Raw genomic sequence first — 18,205 nt, 5'->3', positions numbered from 1 at the left:
ACAACTAATATCTCTGGTCCTAAAAGGGGACATGTTGTTAAAAATATCCAAGTTTGAGTGCATTAGCACATTAATGTGCGGATAAGGAGCTCCTAAGAAACCCACACACTGTGAAAAAATATACCCAGTCAGTTTTTATGATCTTTTTATGATTTTTTGATGAGTAAGTTTGAAAACATGGAATCATTCTGATTTTGTGCTGCATCTTGGGCATTTCCGAGTTGCCCTTGTCTGAGTCTCTCCATTTACAGCACTGGACCCCTGTTTAGAATGCTGCAAAGACGTACAAAACAAGCGCTGGGATATACAACTGTGTAAAACCTGAGAAAATGAGAATGGAGAAGAAGGAGAACAGAGTGAAAACAGCTAAAAACCAGCTCTTCTGCTCATCGCTCCTCACTGCTGTGCGCTCTTGTTGGGGTGAACAGCGAGCGGTTTGTTATCATTTAAAGGAACAGGCGCTGAAACCAGCCGCTCCGAACATGGCTGTTTAGACATGCTGTCAGGTTTGATCCTTGTCATATTTTGACCAAAGCATGTCACATATGTTTCATTAAAACCTAGAACTGTGCTCTCCCTTAATCGGACTGACTGTAACATGTGGGGAAAAAATATTCTATATCCACATATACCTCAAATGTGACATTTTAATCCATAAAAATGTCTATACAGTGGGTCCCAGGACATTTCTAATGTACTTGTCTGTAATATGACATATGGACTGAGAGAGCCTGCATTTACCGCTGCACCTCGGCCCTGCTTTCCTCAGTTTCCTGCACCCACTGTTGCTAAATGTTGTCCCAGCCAGCTGGGGGAGCCATGATATTATGTATATTTTTGTCACTGATTTTTTTTCTTTTTCTTTTAAGAAAAGTGCCTGCATCTTAACGCACTTGAAATCTTTCAGTAGTAGTGGATTCTACATACTTTTGAATATATAGTGTTCTATATATTCTAACTCATGGTTAGTCAAATGTTAGTCAAAATGTTACAAAATATTAATAACTATACATTTATTATTTATTGACCAGAAGTTGTATTTATCAATAATAATTATTATATACACTGTGTAATTATATGCTACATTGTGTAAATTTAAATGCTGGGGGATACATATAAACTACTTCTTAGTGGATGAATTATTTATCTATCTATAACATCTAAAATTGAGATTGATTTTAATACACTTAATATAATCATGTATTGAAAAGAGGGTGTAATTTATCTTATTGTGTTGTTGAGAAATTGTTGTAACATGGCCTCTGAGGATTCAATGTGTGATGATAAAAGCCTCTCCTCACCTCTTTGGCAATGTTGTGCCAGTAGACATAGCTCTCACAGGAGTCCATCTGCTCCTGATGTAAAAACCGACAGCGATCTGGAACCAGGAGAGCCTCGCTCACATACTCCCCAACTGCAGAGAGAGAGAGAGAGAGAGAGAGAGAGAGAGAGAGAGAGAGAGAGAGAGAGAGAGAGAGAGAGAGAGAGAGAGAGAGAGAGAGAGAGAGAGAATAGGGAGTGTTAGTTTGAAATCAGTTGTTATGAGATATTCAGTAATACATTGCACACCAAAACATAAACTCATTATTTGTTCACAATTTTAAGTATTCCAGGAGCTGCATGAAGCTATGAGATAATAATAATAATAATAATAATAATAATAATAATAATAATAATAATAATTATGATGATGAAATGTTTTAAAGTAATTTTCTATTTATAGTCATTTATCCCCACAAAACACTACCAAACTTTTTCTGATGAGCAAGCAGTGGTCTATTCTTTTGAAAATTAAGCTTTCTGGGAAATAATTTTAATTTGCAGGGAATTTTCACATTAAAAGAGGTGCCCAAGAGATTGTCCCATTATGAGTATATCATAATTCTGGATCCTGACAATGATGGGAGTCCATGTGAGCATTAGTAGTCCTATATAACTGGATGTAGATTACCATCAGTGAAAGCGAGAGAGGATTGTGAACGAGGAACACCATCAGATAATGGTGGAGTAAAACGTAGGAATGTCAGCCTCTCTGATGCAGCACATATATTAGCGAAATCATTATGTACAACGTGCAAAGCAAAAAAGCAAGGGCAACTTGGAGTGAAACAGCTGTGAGTGCAGACTTTACTGGTTTATCATAATCAACTCTGTCATTTACAGTTTGCTTCATGAGATAAGGATAATAAAATATTTTAAATGAAATTTGGAACAAAAAGTGCAAACGAAACATGGGAGGCAGTTTAAACTTTCCTAGACCACTTTATTCAACATCATTAGCCATTAGTGCTACTGGTATAAAGTAACAAAAGGCTAAATGATAGAACATAGAGTCCTGATGTTAGGTGATTAGTTCTGGATAACGAACACCACTCAGACTCATCCCAAAGCTGGATGGAGCTCCACATGTAGTATAATAACTACCCTAACATCTGGAAGAAGCATGGAAGCTGTGCCTTACCCAGACAGCGGTAGGGGATGATGATGAGTGGACGAGTCTGACAGTGACCCCAATCTTTCTTACACCATGATGTGATGGTCACTGGAGCAGAGGCTTCTTCAACATGAGAAATTTGCAGTCCTGGATACATCTGAAAAACACACACAAACACAAACACACACACACATGCACATAGACACAAACAGAAACAGAGAGGAGTCAGGATCAGGACACATGGAATCAGGATAGAGAAAAGGGGAATGGGATGGGGGGAAAGACACAAGAGGATTTGACCCAATAAAAGCGAAGGGGGTTAAAGGGTTAAATTTGGAATAGGGTAGGCGGTTTCCACATAGGGGACAGATTTTTTTCCACATTTAAACTGATATTGTTGTCTATAAATTAATGCCCATGCTTGTTTTTCGGTAGGTTGGTCCATATTTGTTATATCAGATCAGGCGTATTTGGTTGCTTCTGACTGGTCAAACTTAAAACTTTAAGATAACACTGTTGACGATATAGGCTCCTGAAATTTAAAAACGGTATTCTAGCAAAACTTGCAATTGCATATAAAATCATTTGAGAGAACTAAGAGAGAGTGCCACAGTTTTAAAGCACTTTGCCCTTGAAGGCACATTACCCATCTTCTCCACAGTGAAATATCTCCTCCTTTTTAATTATTCAGCACAGGCATAAAGCTCTGTGTATCACCCTAATGTCTGCTCATGAATACAAATGCAGAGTCAAGCTGCGTGCATTAAAACATAAAAAGCCAATGCAAACCTCGCCTAAAGGTTAGGTGTTAGCATATTCATTCCACGCTAAGGCTGCTTCTTTTGTGAACTAGCTATATTTAGAGTCTGCTGTGGGAGGGGTAGTAGAGTTAGCAAACTTGCTAAGACTGCAGTACCCTCATATAATGCATTCATGTAAAGTACTGGATATAAAACCTACAAATCAGCTGTGTTTTAAAAGGCTAAGGCTAATCATTCTGGTTATTAAAGGAAGAGCAAATGCTAAGATGTATTGGTACAGTTTGTATTCCTAAATACTTCACTGTATGGTGTCTAAAATGTCCTTGCTTTACTATATAATAGAGCTATGAGACGTATAGTTAACACACTATAAAGCTAATGTAATGTTAGCTAATACATAATGGACAATTTAGACACAACTCACCAATTAGCCTTACTACAAAGCTAATGTAGCTAACAAGTAATGGAAGCTGATAACACACATTTTAGCCAGGGACGTGCAGTAAGGAGAGGTATGTGAGGCAAATAAATGTAAATTAGTTATTTTCTATCAAAACTTTGTTGTAAATGTAATGATTCTATGGTTCTGTTTATTTTTATTGTAAGAAACACAGGCTTGCAGAATTTGGCTATAATTCCCGGCAAAGCACAATAAAGTGAGGCAGGCAAAATGTTGGCCTCACCTCAGATGGTGCAGTTTCACTATTTATGTGAATATCATAAATGTGCTGTTTGAAGACCTCATATTTGCATTTCATCACCTTGCATAGTGTACGTAATTCATTTCACATACAGGCTTGTTGCTACTGATAAAACTACGATGACAAAAGTATCAAGAAACCCCGAGCACTGACACTGCAATTCTACAACAAAGTTACAAACATTTTTCTCCAGAGGGACAGGCTTATGGATTTTATTTATATCTTAAATATAAGCCCATGCTATTGTAGGGACCCCTAGTTCCGGCCACTTGTAATTACAATATTGAAAATCTTAGCTAACTGTAAATAAATAGAAGTATTTTACTCACTCAAATCAACATTTTTCAGGAGTCAAATATGTGTAGATTAATGTCCAAGACTTGCTTGACTTTGAATGAAAATATGTTTTCAGATAAAAACGCTTTTGTTTATGTAGGTGCCAATACTGTAAGATTATTGATGCCCCCTAACTTCGGCCACTTCCCCTGCTTGTGACAGTCAAACGAGATGGTTGCTACCACATTCAGTGGTGTTGAGAGGTTCACAATGAGATTACATTTGTCCTGTGTTGGTATCCCTACTCTACATGTCAGGATTATAATGGCAGTAGATTTTCCCCTCAGAGAAAAGGAAGCTAACCGGTAAGCTAACTTTTACACTGAGGGAAATATCTGTCGCGAAATGGAAATGTGTTGTGTTCCACATGCAATTTTGCACACAAAGAATTACAACACTGTTAGAGATATTTAAATATTGTTTAGATATATGATTTCTTGCGAGACTGATGTTTAAATGCCCTACTAAGGCTTGATCTTATGTTTTATTGTTTTACCCAATGCGATTGGCAAAGAGAGAGAGAGGAATTACACCATATACGGCAGTGGCCGGAATTAGGGGACGGCCGGAGTTAGGGGAAATGACGATATTGTTTCATTTGTGTTGAAGTGAATATCTGAAATAAGATCTGGCTTAGACCTTATACACAGACAGCCAAGGAATACAATGTGACTAAAAGTAGTTATGCATGCGTTAAGAATGATATTAAAAAGGGAAAATACCACTTTTTAATAAAGCCAAGTTATTGAGAGTTTAATAATTTAATCTATTCAGGGTTAATATGTGTAAACCTGGCTCTGTGTGTTCAATGCCTCCCCTACCCTTGACCTCACTGCAGGCCACTGCTTTTAGCTTATGTACAAGACTAAGCTTGCAATATATCAATTAGCATCTCTAAACAGCTAATGTAGCTAACACATAATGAAAGCTCATAATAGGGGTGTGCTGTCTGGGAATGTAACTGACAAGTAACGGTAGGTTAGCGTTGCACAAATCATTACAAAACTGCCTGAACCTGTGTTGAAATGTTAAGCAATTTCTAATATACTTGATTATGACAGAAAGTGATGTACTAAATTGATAAATCAATTTATTAAAATTAACAAACATAAGCTGCATAGCTGAGAACAAAGTATGTCTGCTTAGTTTTAAACATAGCAGTACGTAATAGAGCAGGAAAAGTGCTAATGGTGCAAATGATTTCTTTCGATGCATGAGGAGATAACCCAAGATATGTCCTACCATGATGAATACAGATCCAGCTGAGACTGCAGTGTACTCACCCTGTGCATTTTTATGTGTTTGGCCAGCAGGTTATGCTAAACTTCTTTTATTAGAGTCCTTTTGGTTCTCAGTTTGAGGATAGGGGGTATATAAATTACTCAAAAAGAATATTTGATGTAAACTCATAACATTGATTACCCATAATAGTTTTGACATAATTCATATTCTTAACATGTATTCCCAAAATACAGTTACTTTTGTTGAAATTTGGGTTATATCAGTTTTAATTAACATAAAACGTGTCTCATAATCATTAAAGGGAGAAGGAGAGGAGAGAGAAAAAAGAGAAATCATGGCATAGCACAAAGGGAAGAGCTGATGGGGAGATTCACACTTATTCAGGAAATACATCACTATATTTCCTCATGCAATCCAGAACTCTGCTATATATATTTCCACATATATAGGTCAGATAACACAAGACAAGGTTAGCCAAAGAGAGCACATGGTTAGTGTTGTGAAAATCAAGCGTCCAAACATTTTGTAGCACATTTGTAGTCACTATGCACTATTTCTGATATATAATTGAATTGTTTTCCAGCACATGCCACAGGTGCTCGATCAGATTGAGATCTGGGAAATCAATCTATTTAATATTCCTAAAACCTTTTCTACACACTTTTTGCCAGGTGTACTTGTCTGCAACAATGTTTAGGCATGAAGTATGTGTCAAAGTTACACCCACGGAAGCCAGGAACCAAGGTTTCCCAGCAGAAATTTGCTCTGAGAGCATCACACTACACTGGCCAGCTAGTTTACTTCCCATAGGGCATCCTGTTGGCATCTCCTAACCAGGTAATGCACACACACCTGACTCTCTTATGGTATATGGTCTCAAAATTTTGATTAATAAGAACAAGACCATCTTTGTATTGTTCCATGATCCAGTTTGGATGCTAACAGTCCCAAAATAGGTTTCTTTGGCAGCGAACAGAGTTCACCACTCTGAGCAGTCTGTTGCTAGGCAGCCTTATATTCAGCAAACTGCGATTCACTAACTTTCTTTTATAACCAGCATTCATTTTTAAAGCACCTTGTGTGTTGTAACTCTTTTGTGGGACAAGACATTCCCCATCACACATGCGCATCAATAAGCTGTTGCTGTTTCACTGGTTATGCGTCCTTGTACCACTTTTGATAGGTTTTAACAACTGCATTCCAGGAGCACCCCACAAGATCTGCCATTTTAGAGATGCTCTGACTCAGTTTTATAGCCATCACAAAGTGGCTCAGAAGCCAGTTACGCCCTTGGTTGATCATTATAAATGCAACTGCTCTTGTGACATCACCAAAATGGACTGTTTTCTACACAGAAATGTTACATTTCTCTTTAATGCCAAACCAGGTGATACTAATTCCACATTTTTAAAACTTTTTTTTTTTCATATATTTAGTTGAGCAATATTTGGTACTGGCGTAGGCATACATTTCCCTTATTGGTTCATCCTTATTGTTTATACACTAAATCTTCTCTTGCATTAAGAAAAGCAGGTTTCCATATGTGCCCTTTAAGGAGGCCAAAAAGAAAGGAAAGTGTGATGGATCCTGCTGCCGTTCCCTCAGTGCGGAGGCATATGGCGAGGGATTATGTCTCAGCAAACACGTTCCACCGGTGGACAGCCTGCTAATCTGAACAGCTTCCAGCCAGGAAATGACATATTCTTTGGCTTCTTCACTTCATTAAGTCTATCATGTGAAGGCTCTCTGTGGGACGAGTTGCGCGCGCGTGTGTGTGTGTGTTTGCGTGCAGCACGGTGAAGTGTGCCAGCAGGAGACCAGGCCAGCATTAGTGTATTGGCATATTAGTACATTAGCAGTGTTTGTTGAAGGAGCTGGGGTTGGCTAGTGGAGATAACTGTAGACACAGTGCTGAAAAGCGGCTTCTGCCAAAGCTAGAATGATCCAGAAATGCTGATAAGCCACAAACAATTAAAGCCCCATGTCAAGGAAATCACATTTCATTTGTTTTACAAGACTTTGAACTGGTATATAATTATGCTAAATTCAAACCACACAATTCACTCCCCAGTCTGTGAAGTCTATGAACAGAAATTACGTTGTAACTATAACTGTTTATTAAGGCTATAGACCAAAATTAGCTCTAAATACAGGTTCTGAAGTTATAAAGAATGTTTTCCAGACTGCATATATCGTATCTCTCGCAGATAAGACAAATCAAACAACACTACAGTTATCATAAGGTGTGGGGCAGTAAAACTTCAAATTTAATACCAAGGTAAAAGAATCTGATCTGGCATCTAATATCGAGCAATGCTGCTGCTTCCTTCATGAGAACAATGTGCAGTAAGTGTTCTTAAGTGTTTTAACCTCCCTATCTCGATGCAGCTCTGTTCTCATTTTTGCACATACGCTGTTGCAGAGATAATGCGGATTGGTATTTTGCAACACGGCGGGTCTAGAGGGACGGCAAGGAGAACCCTATTTGGCAGAGAAAATAACCCACTATCATCACACATCCTTAATTCCACTAGATACGATCAGGGCAGAGCAAAAATCCTCTTAAGAGCGAGGAAAGGCTGAGGCACGTTAGCTGAGCAATATGCTTCTGCCTCAGGGGCCTGAGGAGCAAACTGCAAATAAATCTCTCCTGCTGATGGATGGCGGAAATCATCAGCGTGTTATTGCACGCCTAATTCACCAAGTAATATTCGCTCCAGATTCAAACTGGAAGGAGATCTGAACTGTGTTGCAACACCATACACAGGGCTGTAAGCAATTTCAACCATTAGAAATACAGCCAGGTGTTCATGAATTACTTACTTTTTTTGCCTGTAGAGGTGCAAACACTGTAAATAAACAAGAGCTTTAGTTTAACAGTGTGAGGACACTTGTTATTTTGCTTTTTTTGTGTGTCCTGCACCTGTGCCAGACTTTGCAAGGATGTGCAAGCACCTTTGTCAGCAGTTGACATGTCCATGCCCTGCCCACAGATGCAAAGCTATTGTTACTAGTCTGGATCTATGGAGAGGGTTTCATGTCACAGTAAAGTGCAATTATAATTGTGGAAAATTTTGAAATGCCTCACATATATGGCATTCATTTTCAACAGCAACCTGTAGAACACAGCAACACCTAAAACACTGAGAATAAAGAGAATAAAACGCTGAATTCCTGTCTGAACAAATTGTAATAGCTCTTAATTATAATGTAATAACAACTAGACTGCAGTCCATGAGATGCCTAACCAAAATATGGTAGACATCACTGCATTCCAGCCAAAAAAAACAAAAAAAAAAAAAAAAACAAAACTGTTCAGATAGTGAAATGTAATCCCCGTCTTAACCTTGTGAACTATTCTGAAGATTGGAACAGGTATTTTCAAAACCACAAAAAAAAGTATATATATATATATATATATATATATATATATATATATATGGCAGTTCAAACAGATCAGTAGAGTTTGTTCCTTCCTTGTTGCAGCATCCAGCTCTTGCTGGATTACTTGTTCAGCCACCGATCCAAGGATTATTTGAACCTCTTCAAAAGACCAAGGTGTAATTTTATGAGCTGCCAAAAAACAAATGTGATTTCTACTGTTGCTTGGAGATTACCAAACACAATGTTGTGTTGGAAGTCTCTCTTGCCAATCAGCTCTCTGCAAGGTTTACACATCATGGTTTAGTCTTCCAACTACAAGCGAGCATGGATTACAAAAGAACTCAGTTCCGGGTACCAGATTTGCCTGATAAGAAATAAAAAAAAAATATGAGTAGAGTTGATACCATGCAGTGGAAAAGGGGCATTAATAAGAGCACCATCCTGTAATTTGAAGGAGTGTCTTTCCTAAATAGCAGACACATTTTAGACTTATCTGTGTCACTTTTGGCTCTTACGGCTCAGTTAATGGCTGTGTGGGGCAGACGTTGGCCAACTGTCAGTTCTGGCTCATATAAAGTGGAGCTGTGTCTGAGATGAAACAGCCAGACTCAAACTGATTCAACACCGTCATTCAAGGCCAAATGTGGGCCGTAAGTGAACTGTAGATGTGCCACATTTGCGCCAAGCATTCATTGCTACCTGGGATTTTTCTACTTGCACTCTATCATGACAAAACCATTTTCTTTGGCTTGGATAAGCTGTTAAAGACAATGAATGAATAAATTAAATAATGTTTTGTTTTCCACTGTACGGTGATTATATTCTGAATAATGCTGTTGAAAAGTTATGTCATATGTGAAATGCATTGCAAGGTTTCAACTGTCATGACTGCACTTTGGCACAGATTTCTCCACGTATGACCAACTAAATATATGTCATTCATAATATCATGGAATTTTAGAGCACTGAGGAGCAAATGGAATTTCTTTTTTTCTTTTTGACCACTGTTTGACTATTACCAACATTAAAAACATGTAGGTTCACTGGTGTTTTTAGAAATAAATACCATGCTATAATGCATCGCAGAGATGACAAACCCTGGTTCCCATCACTGACACCACAGAAATCAAAGAACCCTACCTGGTAAGCCTCTCTACAAAGGACCATTTCATTTCAAACTCCTCAGATTGAACTTGTAAATATGTAAACACTGTTTTATTCTGTTGTATCTGTTCTTATCTGTTGTCATTTCCAGCCCCCTTTTTTATGCTTTTACAAGGTGTAATAGGATTTCACAGTCTACTGATGGCAAACCACACACTGACTTTTGTGCTGATAAAATAAAAGGCATCAGCATTCAAATGAGCACACCACACAGCTGTTAATAATCACAGTCAAATGTATGCAGTCCATAAGATGCATTCCTAATAAACGAGTCTGAGTGGGATTATTCCTACCTCTTGGCAGTAGGAGAGGATCTTGCTGGGCTGAGTGAAGCAGCCCTCGCGGCCTTGAAGGTCTGGCTCCCACTGACCAGTCTCGGTGTTTATGTGCAGGAGCTGGCGACCACAGAACATAGCGATTTGAGGCTCGATCACCAGAGGACCCCCCACGGGTCCATTCCCCTCCGTCATGGCTAGGGCCTGAGAGAGAGAAAACATACTATTAGCACTTTACTTCCACAAAGTGATTCAGCTGCAATGTTCACTTGAATCATGAAAAAAGATGTGTCACAAAGGAATCACCCCTCTGGTCCATACTTAGCACTGAGCGTTGGTTAACTAGGGCTCATGTGCAGCTTCACCAGAGCATCCGATTTCATTAACTGTTTTTCTGGGAAGGTTATGAAAGCTGTGTGTGCACAAATGAACATCTGTGTCCTTGATGGGTGCGCTTCAAAGTAGCTGAATTCACAAATTATAAGCAGTGTCTAAAATGGAGGTGTAGTGTATATTTTAAAGGATTAAAGGGAAAAAGGAGGGCAAAGGAAGGAAGACAGGAAAAACAGGACAGAAAGAGAGAGAGAGAGAATGTAAAGGAGCGAGACACATACAGAGAGAGACAGGAAGGAAGGGAGAGCAGTCTTTATCATTACAGCAACCGGGGGTAACATGGCCTGCCATTATTGACTGTGACACTGAGCCAGAGCCAGACTCACTGATTACTCTAAATGCAGCTTATCCATCCCCAATCAGTGTGTGTGTGTGTGTGTGTGTGTGTGTGCATTGTGAATTTAGATGTAAACAGCCACAGCCTGACCATTTTAGGGACGGAGCACAGCTGCTCAGAAAAATAAAACCAGGGGTGGCAAAAAAAAAATCAAATGTGTGTTAAAGGTACCCTGGATGACTGCCTGACAAATGGCCTTAACAACCACTGAAACTAACTATGGGAACTACATATAGCCTACTTCTTGTCTGCAATGTTACACCAAAACAGCTCCCAGTAAATCTTTTCCCATTCTTTGGCAGACATGTATTATGGAAAATACCCAGTCAGTATGCGTTCTTGTGTGTTCATTCATTCTCACGTTCTTGTTTGATGTAATATTCCACTACCAAATTTATATTCCACTATACTCTAAGAACCTTTGAAGTATCCATATGTTGTTCTTGATCCACCTCAAATGACACATTGGTTTGTGACGTGCCAAAAAATTACCACACGAAAGTCCCATCATTCCCTGCAGCTTTGAAAATTCACACAGAATCACGGAGAAATGACTGAATTAATGCTGTGAAAAGCCACAAGTCTCATTAAAGCACTGAGACACCCTCTGAACCACCCAGCTTGACCTGGTCATTTCAGAAAGGGTTTCATCCTCTTCTTCATTTCCTCTCTATTTTTTTTATCTGATTTTCTCCATCACTTGGTTATTTCCCCTTGCTCTCTCTGATGTGTATGCCTCCATTCTCCCCAGATACATCTCCTTAAGAGATTATTCGGAAATGGGCTGATGATTACGATGTGATGATTTGCAAAAAAGCACTTAGTCCATTCAAAAATGCCTCAGTGGGTCAACATGAATAAGCTGTTGAGTGATTGGTTGAGACCCTCATGAACAGTCAGTGTGATACTGACAGACGTGCAGAGTAATCACACAAATCAGGCTCTTAAACCTGAATGAATGCAATACTTTATGCCACTACAGCATGTGTAATCAACATAGGAATGCATGACATGGCTCTGGAGCAGCTGCACATGAGCCTACCATCACCATGCTCAATACAAAGCATGTGCCAGCGCTGTGCTGTATAGCCGTGGACAGAGCTGAGTGTCCACAGTGTTCAATAGCGAAGCAGCAAAGTGCAGCGAAACGAGACGAGTCATTGGATAAATGCTGGGCTTTGTCCCACCAATCGGACGCTCAGTGTCTCTGGGGGACAATGGGGCAGTGGGCTGGCCTCGGCTGGGCCCGACGCTCAGCTACTGCATGATGATTGGATGAAATGAGCAAATCAGCGGTGTAAAGATCCGTGGGAGCATTAAATTTTCATTCTGTTCTGAGTTGAACCTGAGACTTTCTTAATCCTCTTAGTGGCATTTTCTTTGTTAAAAACGACTAGCGACAAATCGAGCTTCTATTTCTGGTGGGGGTTTTTTTTGTAGCTGCTTGTGTTTTTAGACTGACTTCTATCACTCTTCTATCGCAGTTTCTGTCCAGCGGGTGCTGCTGAGCCCCTCCACCGTCACAAAGCACTCACAGGCGGACACACTTCACATGGGCCAAGGCAGTTTAAGCAGCCTAGCTCTGCTGGCCATTTTGAGGACACTAGTCAAGTCCCTGGAAAAGACGCCTTGTTGGTACGACAGGGTCACAGATCATTTTCTTTAGAATTTAGAATTTACATATAAATAAACCGATACATTTTATGATGTAGGCCCAAATTGAGCTTCCCCTCCTTGAAAGACCAGCATCCGCCACTGCTCCCCACAATAAATATGGCCAGTATGATTGGCTGTGCATTTCCCTCCTGTCACGTGAGGCTCTGTAGCTATGTTTGGTTGTTAGCATCGCCAAAACTGGAAGGAAACCTTTCTAGTCATATGCAAGACTTACTGTGCAAGATTCAGGGGCAACATGGGTGTCAAATGCGAGTGAAGATGGCAACAAAAAAGAAGAGGGTGGAGATGAGCTATTTTTCCAAGAAACATGTAAGCCACTTAAAGTCAAGTCTGCTAATGAAATGAGTCCATCAAAATAACGTTAATGGCAATTCTAGGCTTTGATACAGAAAAAAAAGTTTCTGTGGCTATGAACATGGTTTGGAATTAACTGTAGATTCAAAGGTCCCCACCAATGTAAAGAGCAAATCCATGCCAGAATGTTTTATATCATTCCAGGTTAGGGAACAAATGGCTCAATACAGTGTATAAAGTAGGCCTATATTGTCCTGCTTTATATTGCTCATTAATTTTTCCTGAATTGTGTTTACATCCTAAGACAATGAGTGATCTTCATTCCACTGTTTCTTCCCCTGTTGCCTATTTCTAGCAGGTTCTCCTCCCTCTCCCCTTCCTCACTTTCCTCTGCAGGAAGCTGGTATCGATCAGGGACATGTTCCTTGCCGGAGGAAGGCCCGTGGGACGTTGTTACCCAAAGCTAACGGTAACCCCTGAGCTGCAGTCAGGTGTTAATACAAGCTCATTGACTGCCAGGCCACTTAGGAACATCAACAGAGCTCAGGAGAGAGAGAACAGGAGGGAAAAAGAGTGTAAACTGGACAGGATTGATTGATTAGCTGGGTGTTGTTACTAAGGATGTAGCTGACTAGGCAGTTTACAACTTTGTATTACTACTACAAATACTTCTATTAGTATTAGTACTTCTATTGCTACTATTACTATTAATAATAATAATATAATTGAAAATAAAATTAGGTGGCAGGGTGGCACTGCAGGTATTGTCGCAGTTACACAGCTCCAGGGACCTGGAGGTTGTGGGTTCAAGTGAGGAGTTTGTTGTGTTCTCCCCGTGTCCGTGTAGGTTTCCTCCAGGTCCTCCGGTTTCCTCCCACAGTCCAAACACACAAGCTGCAGGTGGATTGGCAACTCAAAAGTGTCCATAGGTGCGAGTGAATATGTGAGGGTGTGTCACCCTGTGAAGGACTAGTTCCCCCTCCAGGGTTTGTTCTTGCCTTGCACCCAGTGATTCCGGATAGGCTTGAACTGGATAAGCGGTTAAATACAATGAATGTTATGAATGTTATGAATGAATGAATGAAAATAAAATGTTATGAAACAGATTCCAGTTGCAAAATTTAATTGGAACAAATATAAATGATTTTCAGCGAAAATTTGAAGTCTTCAGCAGATAATGTACAGAATATACATGGTATATGGCCATATACGAGGAGTTTGGTTTGTTCTGGGTAAGGCTAGGTCCATTTGATATGCCTAAATGTTCAAAGTGGTGTGTGTAAGTTTGTGTTTCTATGTAAATCTAATCAACTAAGAAACTGTAACAAATTCTTTCAAAACACTGCTTAACCAGTAAAGCAGTGCCTACTTATATAGTAACTCACAGCAAAAACAGTACAATTCAACTGTAAGCAAGACAAGGCGGCTGTGGTTTGAGGGATTTACTGTGGATTATTCACAACTGTCTACAATCTGGTGTGGTCAGAGCTAGTCTCTAGAGAGATTTGTCCCAGATTAAACCTCATCTATAAAAATCTGGGGAAAGTATCAGTGCAAATAATAAATAAATAAATAAATAATAACCAAAAAACTCAGCTTTATCTTAGCAACACCAGTGTAAATATACAATCTGTCATTTGAATTAAAAGTAAAATGTGTCATATGAGTGTAAAACAGTGGTCTTAGAATCGGTCAACTTTGCAAATACAGCCATTTGAATTATTATCCACAACTTCCAGCAAGCCCCATAGATTCTGGGCTCACAACAAACATAACCAGAAAGATGCTGTTATGGAAAATTAGTTAATGAATGAATGAACAAATTAACATGTACATGAATTTCCAATTAACCTTTGTGTGTCCTCAATTTTTATATGCAATACAGATTTTACTATATTATAAATTAATATATTACTGGCCTTACAATGCCCTGCATGTACCTTTGCATTGCAATTTTTTTAATGGGTTTAGTTTAGAATTTGAAGAAACACTAGGTAAGATTTGATTATTTTGCTCTGGGGCACCTCCTACATTTGTAGAGAGTAATTCACATACAGCACTGTCCTGAAATCAAGGGGGAGCAAGGAGGGAGGGTGTGTGTGTTTACCTACCCTCCCCCAAAAGTTGCATAGTGCCGTTTCTGCAGTGCTGAGCCCAAAGTAGTAAAAACAGAGGCTCCATTTTTACTATTACAGATCAGTGGAGCGTCACAATGATTTTGAAGCTGTAATTTAAAGGTTAAAAATTCAACCAAGTGTTCATTTATGACCTAAATCTTACATCAAATCTAATATCTTTGCCATATATGTGTTACAATTTTGTGTATTATCTCTTAGATTGTTCTGCAGATGGCATGTATCCCTATAGCCAATGCCTGACGTTCAGCTTGGGGACATTAAGATCATGTGCATTTACTTCAGAACATCCCTTTTCATTTAATGTTTGGATAATACTCCAGTGATGAACCACAGTAGAAGCTGCATTCCCTCATTAGAAGTTGTGTCTACAAACATTTAGACGTACAGTGTAGTTTGCATGATGCTGTTTTTCTTTAGCTATTAGCCTCAAAGCTGTAGCGCTAACCTAAATAAGGATTTTAACTAATTGAATATACTTAGGAAAAGGGTGGTAAATTGCGTAAATTAGATTTCATTTCCCCAAACTGTTGCTATTAACAGCTTTACACAACACTAGTTAAAGCACATGTAAATACTAAAAATGAAAGGCTGCTAATAGGGCGCTAGTTAATAGCAGTTGTACAGAAACAGAGCTCCGAACACTCGGTCATGTTACACTCCAGAGGTTCCTGAATTCAGTGACAACCCTCGCGGGGGTCTCATTCTGGCAACCCGGATCAGGACTAGCGGCCCCGTGCACTTTAATCTTCAATGACAGGCAGAGGGACTGGCAGAGGAGACGCACAACTCTCGCGCAACCAATTAGGGTAGAGATGCCCACAGGGGGACGAGGGGATGAGGAGAAAAAAAGGGCGAATGAGAAAGTGATCAAAGGGAAAGCCCTGCCTCAGCTGGCCCAGGCCATACCGTTTGAAGTTGTAATTAAAATTTATGAGCAAAATAAATATATAAAGGCGAGGTTGTAAATATACAATTAGTAGAGGAGGGCCACAGGAGAGAAGGCATTTGCAGAGTGTCGAGAACACCAGAGGAAAACACCATTAGGACTGCTGGATTAAACATCAGCGTGAAACACTGGGTTAGCATGAGTGTGCAGTTTATGTGTGTGTGTAAGTCAGTGAGAGTCTGACACTCTTGACGTATACCTGAGCTACACACACTCCATGCGCTCATTAAAAGTGGACACAAAACTCCACTGCTCACTAAACTGGCTCTGAGCCACAACCTGGCTAAAAGTGCTGATTCTCATCTCATTGTGCAATGCTGTCAGAAATATCAGTGCGGGAACATCTGGAGGTAGAAACGTAGTAATCTCATTATCTAACTGTGCTTGTTGTCTATGTACATATGTTCATGCACACAGCATTCCTCTGCAATAAGTTAAAACTGCAAAACATAATCAATCACTGGCCACTTTGTCAGAAACCCCATACTTCCGTCTTGTTGGAGTACACATTAGATCAGTAGCTCATCTGCTGCCACACGGTTTCTGTTAATCTTACTCTAGCTCTTCATCAAAGGTCAGTTTCTGAACTCAGAGCCATACTTGTCTGGATATATTTGAGTAGTGGGTTTAAAACACCACAATACCTGATTCACTAGGGTGACCAGATGTCCTCTTTTACCCGGACATGTCGTCTTTTTTAGACTTAAAAAATGTCCGGGCGGAATTTCACAAACGTCCGGGATTTTGTTTTTCTAGGGCTTACATAGAATTTCATGAAGCGTTTCATTCACAAACTAGTCCCGCCCTCCCCTACTCCGTTTGGGTTACTTGAGTATGAAGGGGGAGTGGTGAAGTAGCCTAAAATCTTCTGATTGCACGGTCTGACTGTAGAGCTACCGTTATTTGTCGATAACCTTCTCTGTAAACATTTAATTGATCAGTCTGCACGTCAGTAGTCCTTGTTTATAGTAGTCCTTGTCAGGCAAAGCTCATGTACCCACCCTCATCTGGAGCAGCTATGGCAAAACGTAAATGTAAGGTCTCAGATGAATTAAAAAAGAAATTCCCATGTTTTCCCATGTATAGCAAATAAAGGTGTAAAGAATCTAAAAGCACACATAAGTTCAGAGAATACAATGGCAGAGAGGGACGAGAGCTCATCAGCAGGTCAAGGGGTTGAGTTATGCTAAGCTACACCTAGCATAGCCCTGTAGTCCCCCTTGGGATAGACTATTATATATATTGGCCCTGATCATTGAAGAGCACCTAACAAGCTCTCAAGTATTAGCCAATATAAAACACAGAACTGAATGTATTAAGTTATTTACTATGTTACAGTGCTGGAAAAGCACTAAACTGTCCATACACTGTGTGACATAGCTCAGATATCTTCAACCCCAGGGTCCTGCGTGCCTGAGGACTGTTTTGTTTTGGATAATGTTCTCTAATCTCCAGAGAGGCTAGCTAACGTCTCGCTAATCTACAGTATCTGGTTGCTGAGCTAATGGCTAAATGGATGTGTGTGTGTGTGTGGGTGTGTGTGTGAGTGAGAGACAGAGAGAGAGAGAGAGAGAGAGAGAGAGAGAGAGAGAGAGAGAAAGAGAGAGAGAGAGAGAGAGAGAGAGAGAGAAAGAGAGAGAGAGAGAGAGAGAGAGAGAGAGAGAGAGAGAGAGAGAGAGAGAGAGAGAGATTATTTATTTATTTAATTTTTCCCTCACAAGGAAAGTCAATGCCATTGTACTGACTTCCGGACATTTGAGAAGATAACGTGAATCTGTGCACAAACTCTGGTCCAAAACCCCCCACCATACACACACACACACAAACACAGAGGCTGGATCAATACCCAGGCCTGCTATCGATCCCAAAAACATCAGGAGTCTTGGGGTCCAACTTCATGATCACATGAACACACATGCAAGACTAAATGTGCGCACACACACACACACACACACACATTAGGCTTGCCCAAGATAATGGTTTAGATTATATCCTCTCAAGGCGAAGCAAATCGTCCTATAACAAAAATTGTATTACATTTATATTTAGATATTGTATTACATATAGCTCTTAAGAACATATATAGGGCGGCACGGTGGCACAGCAGGTAGGGTCATTGTCAC

The 18,205-nt window shown here is 39.8% G+C and overlaps 1 protein-coding gene across 2 annotated transcripts in view; it reads right to left on the bottom strand.

The window, feature by feature from the left end:
• aplp1 (amyloid beta (A4) precursor-like protein 1) overlaps positions 1-18,205 on the bottom strand; it is a 74,864-nt gene that overhangs the window by 15,607 nt on the left and 41,052 nt on the right. For both annotated transcript variants that reach the window (XM_066661354.1, XM_066661363.1), the window contains exons 2-4: positions 10,316-10,501; positions 2,462-2,591; positions 1,302-1,414 (exon numbers count right to left, since the gene is read on the bottom strand). In XM_066661354.1, the coding sequence (XP_066517451.1) occupies positions 1,302-1,414; positions 2,462-2,591; positions 10,316-10,501 (429 nt within the window). The remainder of the gene's footprint in view (positions 1-1,301; positions 1,415-2,461; positions 2,592-10,315; positions 10,502-18,205) is intronic.

Source organism: Hoplias malabaricus, chromosome 1 (assembly GCF_029633855.1).
Source record: "Hoplias malabaricus isolate fHopMal1 chromosome 1, fHopMal1.hap1, whole genome shotgun sequence".
In the NCBI taxonomy this organism is placed as follows: domain Eukaryota; kingdom Metazoa; phylum Chordata; class Actinopteri; order Characiformes; family Erythrinidae; genus Hoplias; species Hoplias malabaricus.
The sequence above is the reverse complement of the archived record's forward strand: the minus strand, read 5'-3'. Positions and strand labels throughout refer to the sequence as shown.